The following is an 18,888-nucleotide window of genomic DNA, read 5'->3' as shown; positions in this document are numbered from 1 at the left end:
ACCTCCTCCTCGCACCCATCTTCCCCTCTTCCCCCCCCCCCCCTCCCTCAACCCGAGCCCAACCTACAACCCAGAAAGAAAAGGAAAAAAAACCCAATGCACCCACCCTCGCACGCATCCTCTTCCATCCTCTACACACCCCATTCTTTAGAGCAACTCCACCGTTGCTAAGGCCCCCCCCAGGGTTATTCACTATTTAATCCACCCAATAAACAGTAATGCCTTTAATAAACAGTAACTGCCTTTTACATCTCCATCCCTACACTGAATAGTCCTGGCAATAGGTAATAAAATAATAGTAATTTTTTTATTTATAAAATTATACAAAATAATTATTTTAAGAAAAGTGCAAATTAAAGATTAAAGATGCAAATTTCATTGCAAAGTTAATGCACCTTCTCACATTTTAACTAGTCAAATTTTGACTAAAGTTTTTTTCTGTAAAACAGTTTGCTCAAGCAATTAATTAATCAAATCAAAATTCGCACAAACCCCAGAAGGAAATTTCAATGGCGTCGAGAATATCTCTGAAGAGCAAGGGCAAGACTTCGGCGAAGCCCTCCAAGGGCTCGGAGGAGCGCTCGGTGGCTCAATCCTTCAAGGAGTGGAGCACATGGGCCCTGAAAAAGGCCAAGGTCATCACCCGCTATGGCTTCATTCCCCTGGTCATCATCATCTGCATGAACTCGGAACCCAAGCCATAACTTTCCCAACTTCTCAACCCCGTCTGATTCGGTCCGGGTCGGATCATCCAATTTTCGTGTTAGGTTTTTAGTATTGTCTCTAATGGGTTTTGTTCTACAAAATTTGCTTCGTAAAATTTGGGGTTTCTGCTTTGTCGCCTTCATCCATCCACCGTGAAACGATGATGTCGTTCAAGAACCATGAAGGTTGAGAGAGAAAAAGGGAAGTTCGGCCCGTCCACCGCGTGGCTGACGTCAGCCTTGCGTCACATGCCCTTTGGGCTCTCGGGCTCGCAACTCCTGCCGGGTCTCTCTCTCAGGCCAGCTCGGGCTCCATCGCCAGCACACGTTGGACCAAGTTGCTCGGGCTTTCTGGCCCTGTTTAAGAGCCAGTCCACTGAGCTATTGCCCACGGTGGAACTGCTCTTAAATCCACACTCATTGGGGAAGACAAGATCTAGGTTGTAGGGAAAGGGATATGTGTTTTTCTTTTTTTTTTCTTTTCTTTTCTGGGTTGCAAATAGTGGGGTGCAGAGGAGGAGGTGGAGGATGGATGCACGGTGGGATGGAGGAAGATGGGAGGGGGAAGAAAGGGGTGGGTTGCAAGGAATGAGTGGTCAAGAAAGATAAGATGGGTATTTTTTTTTTCCCTCTCTTCTTCTTTTGGGTTGTAGGTTGGGTGGTTGGGTGGGGGGGGGTTGTGGGTTCAACTTTTGTTTTTTTTTTATATTTAATTTAGAAGATTCAGATTTTTTTTTTTTAAATTTAAAATTATTTTTTTTGCCACGTGGCATAAATATGACAGCCACATCAGCACTTAACGAATAGAAAATGTAAAGGATGTATTATTTTGAAATAACATAGTACATGAAGTATGAAAGTGAAATGTTTTAAATATGTTGTATAGGGTTGTAATAGACCTCAAACCTGAGGAGCTACTATATAATTTACCCTTTTAAAAAAATAGCTTATTAAAAAAATCTGGAACATCAATGTGTTTTTGATAAAACAAAAAAAAGTGACTTTAAAAAAAAATTGATGTCAATGACAATAGAAAAGCATAAAAAAGAAAAAAAGGGTCTAACATGCTTCTAAAAAATATTTTTTTTCAAGGCATAGTAATCAGTTCCCATTTAAAAAATTCAAAAAACAAATATACCCCACATATTTTACAAAATTACAATAATTATCCTACATTATTCTCTTCGACAATTATTATACCATATTAAATATCATATCTATTTTAATAATTTAACGTATCTACAACAATTTATATAAAAGTGTCCAAACATTCAAACACTATTTTTTTTTTTGTTAAAAATACTTTTACAAAAGAAAAAAAAAAAAAATCATATTTCTCAGTCTGTCTTTGCAACTTCGTCTTGGAAGAAGAATGCAATTAGGGTTTAAGTCTTTCCTCAATCTCAGCAGGTTAAGGTTTTCTCTATGATTTTCAATTCCGTATGAATTTAATTTCAGCTACATTTGAAATAACTGACGACCCAAACCAGTAACTTCGCAGTTTCTCTGACGAATTCCACAACCGGAACAAGAGCATTGGATTCTCTGATCAGATTGGGAGCACCTCAAGCTTTTGTGCCTAAACGCACCGTCTCGACTGCTTCCCCCACAAGAAAGAAATCCCCCAAAGCCAAAGGACCAATGAGTGCAACAAACCCAACTCCTCAGAATCCTATTTTCAAGGTTCTACTTGTATAAATTTCATGTATTTTATGCTGATTTTTCTATTTATTTCCGTTTTTTGTTTGTTGGGTGATTTGCAAATAGTGTTTGTTAGCGATTGATTGAATCTCTTAGGAAGACGATGTCGAAAGCAATGAGCTTGAGATTGAGAGTTTTAAGGATGACCCTGCACGAATCGAGGCAATGACAGTTCACCAACTCCGAACTACGTTGAGGTAAACATTTCTTCAAGTCTTAATTTTTTCGTTAGTCAAGACTCAAATGGGGATGTTCCTTTTGTATCAAGTGTGTATGGTATTGATAGATAGCAAGTGGGGATTTGAGTTGAATATTATGATTTACAGTGCTTGTAGAATGCTTTGAAACTTTAAATTGCCTGCCAGGAATGTCGGTATCCCTGCCAAAGGTCGTAAATGCGAGCTTGTGTCTGCCTTGAAGTGCTTTTTGGAAAAGAAGATAGATGGTACCGAATTTTTTTTTTCATGTACTGCTCCGAAAGTTAATGAACGTCTTATTAAAATTGATTTCATACTATTTCTTCTTTGTGCCTAGTTCCTTGGACTTGAATGGTTAGGACTTAAAAGAGTTTATTCGCATTTATCAGGTGAAGGTTCTGTGGTAAGACAAGGACAAGTGTCCGCCATTTCTATTGAAAATGCATCAGGTCAAACCAAGGCTGAAACTTCATCTGATGGAGACCATGCTCAAAATGTCGACACTGTTTTGGAGGGTCATGAACTGCAACGGAATAAGAGAAGGTTAAAGCATTCGTCAGTTAAGAGTAAAACTCTTGTAGGCGATAACAAAGTTGCCACGAAAAAGGAGAAGCTGTCAATTGAATATGATGAGGTTTCAGGTGCTGTAAAATGGTTCCATGGATTGTCATTCAGTGTATTTTCTTATTTTTATCCAGGTTCAGTTAACTTAATGATGATGACTGGTTCTGCTTGTATACTGTTGTTATCTGTCTAGGTGAGAAAATCTCGAGGACACGGAGGAAAGTATCTTCAGAAACTATTAGTGTTGATGTCAAAGCTGATGATAGAGTGGCTGAGCCGTGGACAGTTCTTGCACACAAGAAACCTCAGAAAGATTGGATCCCTTATAATCCTAGAACAATGAAGCGTCCACTGCTTCCCAGAGATACTAAATTTGTGAAGCTTATGTCTTGGAATGTCAATGGTTTAAGGGCATTACTTAAGCTGGAGGGATTCTCTGCTTTGCAGCTCGCTCAAAGGGAAGATTTTGATGTACTGTGTTTGCAGGAGACCAAACTGCAGGCAAGTATTTTATTTCTAATTTTTACCTTTTAAAGGGTCAATTCTTGTTTGATAATACAGTTAATGCATCATTGTTTCGTAGTTACATTTTTATTATATTTACATGCTTTGTGATTGGCAAAGAATTGGCTGATAGCTTGGCCTCTGAATGTGCTGAGCAATGAGTGACATTATCTTTTATGGTTCAACATGATGGGCTATCTAAGGCTTAAAGTTCACTCTCAAGAAGGCTCACCGAAGAATAGGTTTTCATTTCTGAGTAACTAAAGGTCAATTTTTATTTATTTTTTTATTTTTTTCAATCTCTTTTTGTGTGTATCAGCTGTCAAGATTGCTTCACTACTCGCACTTGTATAGTTTTGGTCACTTATAAGAAGAAAAAAAATCTTGGTGGAGTTTATTTTTACAATAGAAGGCAATCTTTTATTGTAATGCAGTGCTTTACTCCGAAATATTCATGCCAAGTATACCGGTAACCATTCCCTACTTTGGACTCTTAGGTTGTTCGATCATACTATCAATGTTTGAGGTATACTGATTTTTTCCATTCGTTAGTTTATACTGATAGAAAAATATATCTTTCTATTTGGGACAACCAAGCTAAATCTTATGCCTTTGTCCTTCTAAAGTTAACTATAAGACGTAAATTGCACCCATCTTCTTTTTGCTTTTTCTATATCAATTATATTATGTTTTGGAACAGGAGAAAGATGTTGAAGATGTGAAAAGGTCTCTGATAGATGGCTATGAGAATAGCTTCTGGACATGCAGTGTTTCCAAACTTGGTTATTCAGGAACTGCAATTATATCTCGGGTATATAGCTTCTCTCTTCTTGAGGGCGGTTATTTGATGTCTTTAGAAAATGAAGTATTGAATGTATAATGGTCTTTATTTATACCTGCACCGTGGCTCCTTAATGTTGTGTTAACCTCACTTAATGCTTAATTCTGGTCAGCTATTTATTTGTGTGAACAATGTAGATTCTAGGCTTCTAGTCCAATAGCGAACCAAAACTTCATAGAAGATGAGTTCAATGATAATGAAATCCGTGTCTACCTAGTTTTAAAAAATTTCGAGAATTGAACTGCAGCTGCTAATTTTTTCTCTTACATATGAATAATATAGATGTCAGCAACAAAGTTGAGAGCAGTGATTTTTGCCTATTACCTTTTTTTTTTTAAATGTTTCAAATGCTTATTGGGTAAGAATAAAATTATTTTGATCTTGCTTTCTTATTTGAATGCAACTATTCATTTTTGTTTCTACATTGATATTGTTTTTCCATCTGTGGTAGTGGAACAGCAGAGTTGGATTTGCTTTTATCCATTCATGAATTTTATATTGGTTAATCTGCTAATACAAATTGGCGTTCATTGTCTGACAGATAAAGCCACATTCAGTCACATATGGCCTTGGCATACCCGATCATGACAGTGAGGGGCGGATTGTAACAGTAGAGTTTGACTCGTTTTACCTGATAAGTGGATATGTTCCTAATTCTGGAGATGGTCTGCGAAGACTGGTATTTAACCTTAAGCATTTTGCAGCCGAATTCAATGTAGTATTTAGAGATGCCTTCTCTGCTAACAGTCGTAATTTCTTTTTTAGTCATACAGGATCACAGAATGGGATCCAACTCTCAGCAATTACATGAAAGTAAGTGTACTATATTTTTCCCTCTATTACGGCACAATACTCTTTTTTTTTCTGGATCGAAGAAATTTTGTATGCTTTTGAAAAGCATAGCTGATGTGATAATTTAATAATTACTTGATGCTTTTGAGCACCTTCATTTTCAACGCAGGAGCTGGAAAAGTCAAAACCTGTCATTTTAACTGGTGATCTAAACTGTGCTCATCAAGAGATAGACATATATAACCCAGCTGTAAGTTCTCCAGATTTTGTTGTCAGTAAACCTTTGTTATTCCCTGCAGATCACTCAACATAAGGAAAAGTATCCGAATTTTAGGGTGTCTATCTCAAGAAATATATTTTATAAATCAAGGTTATCGATGTTTGAGATTTTGACAAACAAAATGAGCATAATTTCAGCATTAAGTTCTACGGCTGAATCAGGGGAAAAAAAATTCTGTAGAAGCTTTAAGTGGTGTTCAGCATGTGACACACCTGTCTGGTGTCATTTAATCTGTTCCTACCTAAAAAAACGAATCCTGAATTTGGGCTATTAATTTGCTTCAATTTTTTTTTTAACCTTTTCTTAGGAAAATTGAGGTGGCAAATTGAACATATTTAGGGGATGTTATGCCTACTCGGTGACACAGCTTGTAGCATACTATACCAATTTTATTGATGATCTTTTTTCTTAACACACCTATAGGGAAATAGAAGAAGTGCCGGGTTTACAGATGAAGAAAGGCATTCCTTTGGGACAAACTTTTTATCCAAGGGATTTGTGGATACCTTCAGAAGGCAACACCCTGGTGTTGTAGGCTATACTTACTGGGGTTATCGGCATGGTGGACGCAAATTTAATAGAGGTATTCTCAATCTGTATTCGTAGATTTCATTATTCAGATTTGCAATTGCATTCAAACAAGTACTTGATGGTATCAAATTATGCCATATAGTTATGATCCAAGTGTTCCTATGACCAGACATTCTAAGCATCCATTATTTGCATACTGATTTTGTGATTCTTGGAACATGTATTTGTGTTTGTGTGCAAGCGCGAGATATTCATATGTAAGGAAAGTTTTTTTTTTCCCCTTCAATAGTTCAGATTTGTTATTGTTATTGTTCTTGCTAGGGTGGCGGCTTGACTACTTCCTCGTCTCAGAATCCATAGCGGACAAGGTTCACGACTCATACATTCTCCCTGATGTTACTGGTAGCGATCATTGCCCTATAGGTCTTGTATTTAAGCTCTAGGTAGGACGGCGAAATGAAATCCAATTTTGTATGGGCATTTGAAATCGCCTAAAGACTAAAGTGGTACATTGCAAAATTTAGGGGTGGAGATTTTGTATTGCTTTCCATCCGTAAACTTTAACTCTATGTTGTAATATAATGACTGAACCAATCGATGAACTTATTTGTTTAAATGTTTTTAAGTTCATTCCCAACAAGACTCACCTACGAATCTTTGTGAGCAAATAAAGTTAGGTACCTACAGGTCTTGTCGAGAATAACCATGTTTGCTCCGCAAGATACAGGATATGTTCCAATGGACTAATCTCCTATAATCTTGGAGATTCCCACAATCTTGGGATTGGCTTAAGCCTCAAGTAATCACAATCGTATAACGTAAAAATATCTATTGCTAGATATCCTCTAAAATTCTCCTTGTTTAATATGGATATCGCTATTCTAAAAGGTCCATCTCCCAACTATTATTAGGGTTGAGCATGGGCAATGCATATGCTGCTCTCAAATCTCAATCGCTCTCTTCCCTACTGCTTACAATCCTTACGCTAACTTGACCGTAAGAGAACTTATGGCTGGTATCACACCAGTGCCTTCCAAAATTTAGAGCATACGAGGTCACAAAACATAGAGAGTCCAGTTAAAAAAGGTGTACAAATTTTGTTAAAAATGAGGACTCGGTACAAAACATACTAAGTCCCGGTTATCTTGTCTATCCGGTGAAACTACAGGATAGCACCACTTGGACTATTTAGAAGTGAAATAGACTCAAAGTGGTGTGGTATCGACGATGGCTTCTAAAATCTTCTTTTCCAGTTCTTGTTCATCGATCCACATGGAACTCTTACGTCGCAGCAGTTCTTTCTCATCTTTTTTCATCTCTTCTTTCTGTTTTTCCTTCATCTTCCAATTCTCAAGCTTCTCTGCTCTTTCTTTCAACTGTGCATTTAGACAAATCATAACACGTAAGACAAGTGAAAGAAACATAGATGCAGTGTCGAACAAGAAAAGAAAAATTAACCAGCTCTCTTTCCTTCCTCTCGAGGACATTGATTGGATAAAGATTTTCAATCAAGTATAAAATTGTCATTTATTTATGTAACCCGTGAAGGTAGACTCGCATGCCACAATTAATCATGTGAATTTACTTTAGATATTCAAACCTTGCATACTTAACAAAGAACAAATCCCACATGTCCCTGCCAAAACCACGGCAAAGGAAGTTGCATCCCCGACTGATACACTTGATCCTTTCATCTAAGCAATGCAATCTCAACTACATGAGGAGAGATAGAGTTGGAAAAGCTTGAACACTCTAAAAGGAGAACTCTACCAAGGAAAACGACGACTTTACCTTCTACCTCAAACAAAACACCACTTCCCCCCACACCACTAAAGCTATATATTTCTTTAAATGATCAAGGAAATCTCTGACAGTCGATACATTTAAGTTCACCGAATTTTTTTTAACCCTCATTATTCATGTTATCACAGTATGAGCTCGGACTGTTAAATAAAACATGTCAAGACACCAGTATCAACTATTTTTTTTTCATCAATGACTATAAACATCTACTCAAGTTTTAGTTGGTACAGGAATGGAAACTAAAAGAATATGCCAAACCAGATTTTTGATCAACGCTTAACAAGATAATTAATTTAACCCTCATTATTCATGTTATCACGGTATGAGCTCGGACTGTTAAATAAAACATGTCAAGACACCAGTATCAACTATTTTTTTTCATCAATGACTATAAACATTTACTCAAGTTTTAGTTGGTACAGGAATGGAAACTAAACGAATATGCCAAACCAGATTTTTGATCAACACTTAACAAGATAATTAATTTTATTTTAACGGGACAAATTTCACCATTGAACATTTATAAACCACCAGATTAGGGTTCTAATCAAATGTTAAGTTAAACAACATCGATTTGGACTCCAAACTCTAAGGACCTTCTTAAAAGCCTTTTTTTTATTAAGAAACAATTTGGTAAAGGAAATTAAACCTAAAAATATCTCAAGGTTTACCAAGCATACAAATGAATGTCAGCTTTTACTTTTTACCAAATGAAAATTGTTTTGAGATCATGGTCAGAAATGCACCATGCATATTATCAATGAATAGACTGAAATATCATCAGAAGAGTTGGATAGCACAACAGCACAAATAGATCCATTATGAATGTCTTACTTTCTAATGCTTTTATGGGTTAACATTTCCGCATAAATAACAAAGACGCTAACATATCAATCTTGCCAATTCCTAACTACTGGACCCTTTACTGTCTACTCCTATTAGATCTTCCCATTTTCTTTTACAAACCAAACTGAAAAGCCAAAAAAGATTCAAGGATTCAAAGATTTCTCCTTTTTCTCACCTTTCCAACAACAAAACAGATAATCAACACCAATTAGAAGACCTAAATTTGAAGCAAACACAAATCAGAAACTTCACCAACTCAAATTCTCCTCTGCCCTCCCATTTCCACATGACAAACCCAAAAAACCAAAAACCCAAAATTTCAAATTAATTAAAAACCCAAAAATTTCCTTCCATTTCCCACACTTTCTCAGCAACCAAACACTGGAACAAAATCAAAATCGGAGAAAAATCAGATTGCACATACCAGCGTTTGCCGGAACTCCTGCTCGGCAACCTCACGCTGCTGGGCGCGGACCTTTGCAGCCTCTGCCTTGAGCCTCTTGCGCTCCTCGTTCTGGAGCCTAAGGGCTTCTTTACAAGCCTCGTCCTTGCGAAGTTTCTCGAGCCTCATGACCTCGACCTCCTTGATATACTCCTTGCGGACCTCCTTGACCTGCTTGGCGTAGTCTCGGCGGAGCTGCGCAAGCTTGGCCTCAGCCTCCTTGGGGTCCTTGGGGGCCTCCCAGCACCCAATGAAGGAATTGGGTTCCGTGTACTGGTGGTTCTGCTGGTGGCTGTTGTGATGTGTCGGCTTCGTGCTTGTGGAAAAGGACCGCAGGCGCAGTGAACGGTACAGCGAGCGAGAGGTAGTCGACATTTTTGTGTGCTTTGTCACTGTTGAGAGCATCGTTAGTTAATGCCCGTATTCGGTACTGGTTCAATAGACATGGAAAAAAAACACATTTTCTGCAGCTCAAACATATAATACTCATATCATACGGAAATCCGTATTATACAACCTTAAAAAAGGCCAACAAAATGGGGAAAAAAATAAAATTGGAACACTTCATCACAGCACCAGAAAAGTGAGGGAGAACCACCAGACACATATAATGATATAAAATATATCAAGGAATTGCATATATCCGTGTGGTTTTTCAGTTAATCGTTTTATATCCGTGCTTTTTCTTACAACCCCTATTTTTTCTTATCAACATGGACACATACATATATAAAGCAGTCAATTATATCACAACCCAATCAGTGCAGATAAACATATCTATATAATACACACACACACACACACACACACATGTATTATATGTATGAAGAGACTAACCTGCAAATGAAATTATTGACCAAAAAATACGGCAAATGAAATGTTGTTGAGTCCTGCAGAATAAAGAACAAACGATAGTAAGTATGAAAGTGGTGCAGATCAGGTAAGGCTTTAAAATCCAAACTTTAGGACCTGGATGTTGAATTTCATATATGACAGTATAGCTAATAAACAGATGAAAATTGGATAGACTTTTTACTAACTTAATTTCATTAGCAGAAATTTAAGATATTTATGGTTTTCAGGCAGGAATTCGTAGGAAATTTGATGACATTTGGTCCACACTCGTACATACTAAGAAACAAATTGACTAAAAAATTGATTGTGTTAGAAATTTTTCAAAATCCCAAAAAGAAAAAAAAAATACCCCTTGATATGAAACCCTAGAAAAATACCCACCAAATCACAGCTCAAACTTGACCAAAATCATGATCAAAACTTAAAATTAAACAAAAACCCGCAACAGATTTTAACCCATAAAAGAACCCAGTAAGACAGATAGAGAGTGGAAGAGAGAAATAGAGCTTTGGAGAGGGAGAGGTTCACCTGAGTGTGTGTGTGTGTGTGAGAGAGAGAGCAGAGCTCAGTCGCACGAACCACGAAGGACGAAGCGTTTGAAAGAGAGAGTGCCAGACGAGGGCCTATGGGTATTTGGGCTAATTGGGCTAATGATTATGGGGGAGGCTTAGAAATTAGTAGGTGTACTTGGGCTTTCTTTATCATTTCGTTTTCTGTTTAAAAATTGAAATCTTTTTTTTTTTTTTTTGACTAAAAACCAAAAGCGTAAACTGACGGTTAATTTGTAAAATTTCAAGGGTGTTTGTTAACTATTCGTTTCATTTTTATTTTTTAGTTTTCGTTTTCAGTTTTCACTCAAATCATGATAACGACTTCCAGTTTAAAAAAATAAATAAACACTAAAAGCCAAAATGTAAAACAAAATTTTAGAAACTCAATGGATTGTTAAATATCCAATAAGATTTCAGTTTTCTGAAAACTAAAATCTTATTTAGTAACCATTTTCAAGCTTCAAGTCCACATGTCTGCAGCTTAGATTCAAATACTACCACGAGTCTAGATTTGGATTCTCCATCACCTTAGGATTTGGGAGCAGCCATGAGATAGCCTTGGGTTCCTCTCTACTCACCTTGGAAGAATGGGTTGTTAACACTAAATCCCCGCCTAGGCACTAGGTGGCTAGTTACCATCCCGATTAATGCTTAGACATTTGAAAATTAAGAGAGAACGCCTAAACCTGCTGAGGTGCACGGACCGCCTAAACACCCGCCTAACCCGCCCAAACCCGTCTAGGCACCCACCTAGCCCACCTAGACTTGCCTAGGCACCCGTCTAAGTTGCAACTCACTTAGACAGAAAATAGATAACTTTCATTTTGCATTTTAAAAAAAAATAAATTGTAAGAGACTTGTTAAATTCCATATTTTCATTATGTTCTAATACTTCATAATATATAAATGTCATTCTATTTTGTAGTTTATGATTAAATTATATATATTTTAAGTATAAACAGACACTTTTTTTTTGTGAAAATAAAAAGACATTTATTTACACAAAATTCAGGACCAAATTTAGTTAACATACCAAATTCAAACTAGGTGTAAGTATTTATGGACCCAACATGGAACCGGATCCCCTCCGGACCCTTGTAAACTGAGCCTACTGAGCTAAGGATTCGGGCAGTTGAAATTTGATTTAACGGTTATAATTATTATAACTTTTAGAGGGCTCCCTGTTTGTAGCCGTTGGATTAAATTTCAACGGTCCGGATCCTTTGCTCAGCAAACTCAATTTACAAGGGTTTGGAGGGGATCTGGTTCCACCCAACATCATCAAATTGGTTGATCAAAATGGATGAGGATCCTCTCCGGATCCTTACAAAAGATTATTTCCAAATCCTCATTGTGAGGACTCTAAAAATCTTTACATTCTATCTGTTTATTGTATATCGTGCAGTCAATTTTCGTTGAGTATTATTTTTGTTTAATTTTGAATAAAAAAATTATAATAATTTTTGACCGTACGATATACGATGGATGGATAAATACGAGGATGATGAGCTGGCAGCGTGCTACTGGTGCAATGACGAGGTGAAGAAACGTAACTGGACAGTCATGAGTCATGATTTGCCGAGTCTAAACGCAGAGTTTCAATAAAAGACTAGAAACTATTACTCAGATCATCACAGAGAGAGAGGAGAGAGGCGAGAGGAGAGAGAGAGCCATGGTAGCTCGAAAGCGAGCTTCAACAGACTCATCGGCACAAACCAAACCAGACGAGACCGCCGCACGGCCAAAACCCCAAGAACCCACATTAGCAGAGCCGCCGATTGCACCACCAAAGTCAGGCCTAATTCTGAAGCTCGTGCTCTTCTTCTCAGTCCCATACTTTTACCTCCTCTTCTACCACTACAAGATCGAAGCAGAGCTTCGCAAATCGATTCTCATCAATGCTGGTCTCAGCCTTGCCGGGTTCTTCGTCACCGTTAAGATGATCCCCGTCGCTTCCAGATACGTCCTCCGGCGCAATCTCTTTGGCTACGATATTAACAAGAAGGGTACCCCTCAGGGCACTGTCAAAGTGTGAGTATTTTTTCAAATTTTTTTTCGCTAAATTATCCTTTTATTGAAATTATGAAGTGGGTATGTACTGGAATTAGTTTTCGTTGAATTCATGAACTGGATATATGTTTGTTACCTTGAGGATTTGACCATGGCAATGAATACGGTATGTTGCATTCTAATTTGCACCTCAACTGTCTTGTGTTTCGAGACTTTCGAGCTTGTTGCTTAGACTGTTGGTTATGAAGATTTTAATTAGATACAAAATTCCATATATTTGACAATTGAGTGCAGTGATTGTCATCCATAGTTTTGTATTTGGTTTTGCATTTTCGATTCTCGATTGATTGACATAAGGTTTGTTCTGGAAATACTCATTGTTTATTGGAGAAGATCCTGTTTTACTTTCCAAAATATACCTTCTCATGTTTATTGATCTGATGCTTCATGCTTCCGATGTATTTTATTTTTGATAATCATGGCTCCATTTTTGGTTTTCAGGCCTGAGTCACTGGGTATTGTTGTTGGAATTGTCTTCTTGGTCTTGGGAATCTTATTTCAGTATTTTAACTTCACTGCAGATTCAAATGTAAGTGTGCTATTTTTCATTGATCTCAGGAACATACATTTTATGCCAGTTTACTACTTCTGCAGTAGCTTTTAGCTCAACGATGAAACTTTTAGTTCTTGGTGACACGAGACGCTTTATGTCGGTTTGTTCTTTATTTTTGTCAAATTGTTTAATGTAGTTATTTACATAATTAAGGGCGTGAATGAAGGCTATTGCTACTTAGGAAGCCAATGGGCAGGGAGAAAGATATGACTGCATACTAAGATCATAGTCAATCTCAATGGAGCCATGGACATGCTTCCCGAAATAGGCATCCTTTTGTAAATGGTAGTGTTATAATGCTATCAAGGCAGGCTTAATGTTGTAGGAGATGGTCATTACTTTGGTGTGGTTAGTGATGTAAGTGGCATAGAGGGAAGTTCACTGGTGGTGATTAGAGCTGACTTGGTTCAACTAGAGGCCTCAGATGAAGTTATAAATATGGCACTTCTGGTAACTAACATCTCAAAAGAATTCATTTTAATTCATTTTCTTATTTATCTGAACCTTTTTACTTGAAAGAAGGTAAAAAAGAACAAAAAAAAGATATTAAAGTGACAAAATTGGAAAGTTAGCTTTGTTTAATTTAAACCTTAAATACATGGGGGTTTAAATTTCATTTTGGTCCTTGGCCATTGCCTTATGGCCTTAGGAAGAGCTGGAGCAAAACGATTCAGAACTGCTGACAACCCCATCTGAACACCATGTAGGCTCTGAAACTTCCTCTAGCCTCTGGCAAGGCAATGGGTGGAGTGGAAAATCCTAGAAATCCAGAAGCTTGTGAGGCTTAACCTCGAAGTCTTTCACACAAAAGCGCAACAAGCGTACAATTCACCAAAAAGCCGTACGCCTTTAGAGCATTTCGTATATCAGGTGTGCCTAATTGTTTTTGACCTACGTTGCCATAAAGCTCGCCTCAAGGCATGTCTTTGAGAACACTTGGACAAATTTTATTATTTTGTGACATCAGCTTTAAAGGTTTCTTGTATTGAACTTTATGTCTGCAAATTGTGACTATTTTTTTATGATGGAAGACTAAAGTGTTAAATATGTGAATCATGCAGTGGCTTGTCGAATACAATGCAGCATTAGCATCCATATGCTTTATGGTATTGCTTGGATTTGTAGATGATGTCCTTGATGTACCTTGGAGGGTGTGAGTATCCGGTCACTAATCTAGATTACCACTTAATAGCATTTTATGTTCAGAACGGCTCTTCTGATTAATGCTATATTTTATTCCTGTGTGCTTTCTTGTAATTATGAAGAGCAGGAAATTAGTTCTGCCATCCATTGCAGCTCTACCTCTGCTGATGGCCTATGCTGGACATACAACTATCGTCATACCAAAGCCTCTTGTTCCATATGCTGGGCTAGAGGTTTTGGATCTAGGTATTCTCGCAATATAGTTACTCAACTACAATACAGTTACTGTCGTCATACTGCCCTCTCCCTCTAATACACACACACCAATAAGGATGCTAGGATCAATTCTGTTAATTTTCCCTCACGTAATTGTAGTGAGATGGCCATTAAGATCTCAAAGTATCATAAACAGAAAATGTAAAGGATGTAATTTGTACAAAGTGTATATCTCTCTGGGGGAAATGGAAAAGATATCTCCTATGTTTATGTGTTATCTCTGGAAGTATTGAGCATATAAAAGTGTGCACTAGAAGGTAACCACGTACTTGGCAGTAATTATGTTGCTAGCATATACATTAGGCTCAGCAATTCTGATTTTCAAGGAATCAGACCAATTATTAGCATTTGCACCTATGGAGTTATTCCATTTATCTGATCTGATTCTTTAAATAATTCTTTTTTAACGTGTAGTGGAAGTGATTTAGGTTTTTTAGGTTCTTTCTTAACAATTACAGTTATCATTCACTGGCACGAATATTGACTATAAATTAGATCAAACTGAGTCACTAGGATGAATCTTGTAAACAGAGACATAGGGAAACTTGTAAGTTCTGCATCTTTCTGTTATGTGATTGAGGAAACAATAGATAAATTGATCATATGCACGAGATAGCAATTGAAATTATCTATTTATATGCAGTAATCTCCAAAATGTTTACCACACTTGTAATTTTAACAAATGAATTCTTATCCTTCATCATAAATATGTTCCTCGTTAATGTGAAGGATGGATTTATAAACTATACATGGGACTTTTGGCGGTTTTTTGTACAAACTCCATAAATATTCATGCTGGCTTGAATGGTCTTGAAGTTGGGCAGACGGTCGTTATTGCAGCTGCTGTAAGCATACAGATTTAAGAAACAGTTGCAGTCCAACTCTGTTATGAAAATGACTCGTGTGACTGATCTGCAGATTTTAATACATAATATCATGCAAATTGGGGCATCTGCAGATTCTGAGTACAAGATGGCACATGCATTCTCTATTTATCTTGTCCAACCCTTACTAGCCACCTCTTTGGGATTGTTCGCTTACAACTGGTGATGCTGCTTGTTGTATTTATGTACTAAGTTGCTTATGCATATGGCTTTCTTCATAGACTTTTAACATTTTCGTTTCTCTTTATTTAGGTATCCTTCTTCAGCTTTTGTTGGAGATACTTACACATATTTTGCTGGAATGACGATGGCTGTAGCTGGGATTTTAGGCCATTTTAGGTGCGTTCTCAATCATCTTTCAATTATAGTTAGTAAATTCGCGTATAATACTCGTATTATACATGTACATACATATTTTTAATAAAAAAATTTTGTTTTCCTTGCACGTTTTAATGATTCGTTAAACTGCACGTTTTTTATACCTCCAAATTACTCTACACGTATTATACACGAACATACATATTTTTTGCTTTTAATGCATGTTAATTTGACACATTTTTCAATAAAACATATAAAAATCGCATTTTCTATACTGATTTTCAACATATTATCAAAGAACTGAAAATAAATATATATTGTAAATACATAAAATATTAATATTTAAAAAATGGCCGAATTTTTCAAACTATTTTTTTTGGCAAAGTTGCCAAATAATACACGTATGTATTTTTCACATACAATACCTGTTATGTATTTTACTAACTATGCTTTCAATTTCACTTTTGATACAAATGATGTGGATCTTAATTTGCATATTTTTTATTGTGGCCTGCCGTAATATGGGGAATCCTTATCACTATACAGTTCTCTAACTGGAACTCACAATTTTGCATAGCTAAAAGGAACTAGGGTGAATTCGTTGTTTCTTTCTTTCAAATCTGTGACATGGCTGGAAGGTCAAAATTATGCTCTCTTGTTTCAATTAATAATTTCTCATTTTATCTTTTTATTTTTATGCAAATATGGTTGTTTCTGCTTTTGCTTAACCCTAAAAATCTCATATCAGAGGGGTCATTTTTCCTCTCATGTATACTCTCATAACAGAAAGATGTTTAAGAAGTGAACCTTAAGCTGTACTACTTAGGTGCAATTTGTGAGAAAGAAATAGTTGATCTTGTCATGATCATCTTCTAGGTAAAGAGATTAAGTATGAAGTATTTGCATCGAATGAAGGGGTCAAAGTATAATTCTTATGAGCTGAGCCCACAGAACGTAGTAAAAATTAACAATGTACACCCTATGCAATGAGGCTGTTTCTTTCCTTGTATGTACTTTTTGTACACTAATTTCTAGCAGTCATACAGTCGTTGATGATTAACTCTTTTCTTCTTTCTAATTTTGGTTCAGCGAAACACTCCTGATATTCTTTGCACCTCAAGTATTGAACTTTCTCTTGTCAGTGCCCCAGGTTTGACTCTCTTCTCTCTCTCTCTCTCTCTCACACACACACACACACACACATTCACACACATGACATCTAAAATTCATGAGATGCAAGGCATCTTATACTGTTTCGTTTTTTCAGCTTGCTGGAATTGTTCCATGTCCACGGCATCGTTTGCCTAGGTAACTTTGTAAAAATTCTAACAAACAGTTTAGGAATTGCCTCAGGCATCTTATGGGAATGATCCTTATAAACGTCTCGCATGTCTTTTTACTTCAGGTTTGATCCTGAAACTGGACTTCTGACTGGGACAAAGGATGGGACAGTTGTAAACCTTTTTCTAAGACAATTTGGCAGGATGACGGAGAAGTCACTTTGCGTCTCTCTTCTAGTTTTCCAGGTGATTATTCATGCTAGTTTTGCCTATAACCTGCATTTTTAAGCAATAGGGAAAGATCCAGCTGAACTACCTTAATCCTTCCAGCGCATGAGTGTTTCTGTTTCCCATTTTGATAATGCCATGTCAGTCAGGCCCCTACCCTTATAAGTTGATCAAGCTGAATTATCCTTATAAATTTACAATGTACCCCAACTAGATATTCTAATATATCATGAATATGCTTCTCAGATGTATTTGGAGAATCGGGTACTAAGACGCCCACATAGTGAATTAAGGATCCATGTATTTCACCCCAATATGGTGCGGTTAAGTCTCAGTTGATTGTTTTCTTGGTACATTGGCTTTGGATCAAACCCATGGCTATTCTAATTCTAACCTCTTGCCAGGGGTTTAAGTCTTGATAGATTGCTTTAAACATGTATCCATCTCTTTAGAGTGGGTTTTTAGTGGTTTTACAAACGGTTAACCTGGTGTCCGAAGATAATGCACATTTGTAGTAATGTTGTGTTATTCAACATTTGCAACCCACTGTTCTGTACCTTGGATGCATTCAAGAAACTTGTTAAGATATTCTGTGTGTTCAATCCGGACAGGTACTGGTATGGAGGTTCTTTGGGATAGAGTTCAGTTTTTGTCTGTTCTCTGGGCTTCAGTTTCCCAGAGAATTTCACTCGAGTGAAAAGTGGCTACGTTCTAGTTGGTCTTAGGTCCTTTACGAGCACTGTTGAGTTGGTTGTTTTTTCCATGCTTTTGTTGTGTTTTGTTATCTCGGGTGTTCTTCTTGGTCACCCTTTTGTTTCTTCTCTTTGGGTTCACGTGCATGCTTGCGTTTTAATCGCGTTATTTAAAAATCACATGTTTTGGATGCATTCATGCAACAGGCTATGGCATGCTGCTTCTGTTTCCTGCTGAGGTTTTTCCTTGCTGGCTGGTACAAATGAGGCGGAAGAGATGAAAGTAACTTGGGTCTAATCGGTGGAAGCATGTTGTAGTGTATAATTTCCCGCAGGCGAGTCGATGGCTGCTAGAGAGAACATTTTTTGGTTAAAATACAAATGACTGGTTTGAAATTTTGACATCCTTAAGATGGTTCCAACTTATATTTGTTTATACTATGTTAAAGAAAGATGATAAACGTTAAATTTAGACAGACAAAATTTGTATTTTGGCACTTGAAGTTGAAATATGTACTTTTATTTTTTGAGAAAATCAAACCTAATTTTTAAAAAGATTATCGGTGATGCGGGTCGTGAGCTGTCGTTTGCAACTAGCGGTGATTGTTTTTTAAGTAGTCTTGATCCTTGAACATACGCACATCGGCCTCTTTTTCGTCGCTTGTTAGTGTTTCACGAGCTCTATCTTTGGTCAGCATCAGATAAACTCACAACAAAAGGGAAAGCTTTACATCCGAGTTTAAAACAATCGGAAAATTTCACCGAAAACACACGAAACCATCGGAGAGACGACACCTTGCGCGAATCAACCCAGTGTTTCCCTAACAATTCAC

At 37.0% G+C, this 18,888-nt stretch overlaps 4 protein-coding genes across 8 annotated transcripts; 3 read left to right on the top strand and 1 right to left on the bottom strand.

The window, feature by feature from the left end:
* Positions 1-407: 407 nt before the first annotated feature.
* On the top strand, positions 408-773 carry LOC126593825 (mitochondrial import receptor subunit TOM7-2-like). Its single transcript, XM_050259955.1, has one exon. It carries the CDS (start codon positions 510-512, stop codon positions 702-704), a length of 195 nt encoding a protein of 64 aa, XP_050115912.1. The 5' UTR covers positions 408-509; the 3' UTR covers positions 705-773.
* Positions 774-1,985: 1,212 nt separating this feature from the next.
* Positions 1,986-6,730, top strand: LOC126593815 (DNA-(apurinic or apyrimidinic site) endonuclease, chloroplastic). Of its 3 annotated transcripts, none has more exons than XM_050259935.1 (12): positions 1,986-2,114; positions 2,195-2,387; positions 2,502-2,602; positions 2,771-2,850; positions 2,992-3,243; positions 3,360-3,667; positions 4,371-4,481; positions 5,053-5,190; positions 5,277-5,324; positions 5,473-5,553; positions 6,007-6,166; positions 6,436-6,730. In XM_050259935.1, exons 1-12 carry the CDS (start codon positions 2,077-2,079, stop codon positions 6,555-6,557), a joined length of 1,632 nt encoding a protein of 543 aa, XP_050115892.1. In that variant the 5' UTR covers positions 1,986-2,076; the 3' UTR covers positions 6,558-6,730. The 3 variants fall into 3 exon arrangements, with proteins under 3 accessions (XP_050115892.1, XP_050115894.1, XP_050115895.1); XM_050259937.1 differs by having other exon boundaries at positions 1,987-2,114; positions 2,206-2,387; XM_050259938.1 differs by having other exon boundaries at positions 1,987-2,114; positions 2,206-2,387; positions 2,472-2,602.
* A 381-nt stretch (positions 6,731-7,111) lies between these two features.
* Positions 7,112-10,720, bottom strand: LOC126593822 (stress response protein NST1-like). 3 transcript variants are annotated; one of them, XM_050259952.1, is made up of 4 exons: positions 10,589-10,720; positions 10,043-10,095; positions 9,188-9,597; positions 7,112-7,490 (listed from the first exon to the last, which is right to left on the bottom strand). In XM_050259952.1, exons 3-4 carry the CDS (start codon positions 9,578-9,580, stop codon positions 7,320-7,322), a joined length of 564 nt encoding a protein of 187 aa, XP_050115909.1. In that variant the 5' UTR covers positions 9,581-9,597; positions 10,043-10,095; positions 10,589-10,720; the 3' UTR covers positions 7,112-7,319. The 3 variants fall into 3 exon arrangements, with proteins under 3 accessions (XP_050115909.1, XP_050115910.1, XP_050115908.1); XM_050259953.1 differs by lacking the exon at positions 10,589-10,720 and adding an exon at positions 10,442-10,547; XM_050259951.1 differs by lacking the exons at positions 10,043-10,095; positions 10,589-10,720 and having other exon boundaries at positions 9,188-9,625.
* A 1,494-nt stretch (positions 10,721-12,214) lies between these two features.
* On the top strand, positions 12,215-18,610 carry LOC126593818 (uncharacterized). The gene is made up of 11 exons (XM_050259941.1): positions 12,215-12,642; positions 13,123-13,210; positions 14,296-14,387; positions 14,505-14,623; positions 15,383-15,498; positions 15,572-15,699; positions 15,790-15,876; positions 16,945-17,005; positions 17,123-17,163; positions 17,261-17,381; positions 18,263-18,610. The coding sequence occupies exons 1-11, from the start codon at positions 12,284-12,286 to the stop codon at positions 18,320-18,322; spliced, it is 1,272 nt and encodes a 423-aa protein (XP_050115898.1). The 5' UTR covers positions 12,215-12,283; the 3' UTR covers positions 18,323-18,610.
* Positions 18,611-18,888: the final 278 nt, after the last annotated feature.

This window comes from Malus sylvestris, chromosome 12, assembly GCF_916048215.2.
Source record: "Malus sylvestris chromosome 12, drMalSylv7.2, whole genome shotgun sequence".
NCBI lineage: Eukaryota > Viridiplantae > Streptophyta > Magnoliopsida > Rosales > Rosaceae > Malus > Malus sylvestris.
The sequence above is the reverse complement of the archived record's forward strand: the minus strand, read 5'-3'. Positions and strand labels throughout refer to the sequence as shown.

Coding starts and splice junctions, on each gene's coding strand:
- LOC126593822 (XM_050259951.1), bottom strand. CDS start 9,610: ATGCTCTCAACAGTGACAAAGCACACAAAAATGTCGACTACCTCTCGC. Junction 7,491..9,187: donor AGGAGTTCCGGCAAACGCTG/GTATGTGCAATC, acceptor CTAAATGCACAG/TTGAAAGAAAGAGCAGAGAA.
- LOC126593825 (XM_050259955.1), top strand. CDS start 510: ATGGCGTCGAGAATATCTCTGAAGAGCAAGGGCAAGACTTCGGCGAAG.
- LOC126593815 (XM_050259935.1), top strand. CDS start 2,077: ATGCAATTAGGGTTTAAGTCTTTCCTCAATCTCAGCAG. Junction 2,388..2,501: donor CTCAGAATCCTATTTTCAAG/GTTCTACTTGTA, acceptor TGAATCTCTTAG/GAAGACGATGTCGAAAGCAA. Junction 2,851..2,991: donor TTTGGAAAAGAAGATAGATG/GTACCGAATTTT, acceptor CGCATTTATCAG/GTGAAGGTTCTGTGGTAAGA.
- LOC126593818 (XM_050259941.1), top strand. CDS start 12,284: ATGGTAGCTCGAAAGCGAGCTTCAACAGACTCATCGGCACAAACCAAA. Junction 15,877..16,944: donor GGGATTTTAGGCCATTTTAG/GTGCGTTCTCAA, acceptor ATTTTGGTTCAG/CGAAACACTCCTGATATTCT. Junction 17,006..17,122: donor TTCTCTTGTCAGTGCCCCAG/GTTTGACTCTCT, acceptor TCGTTTTTTCAG/CTTGCTGGAATTGTTCCATG.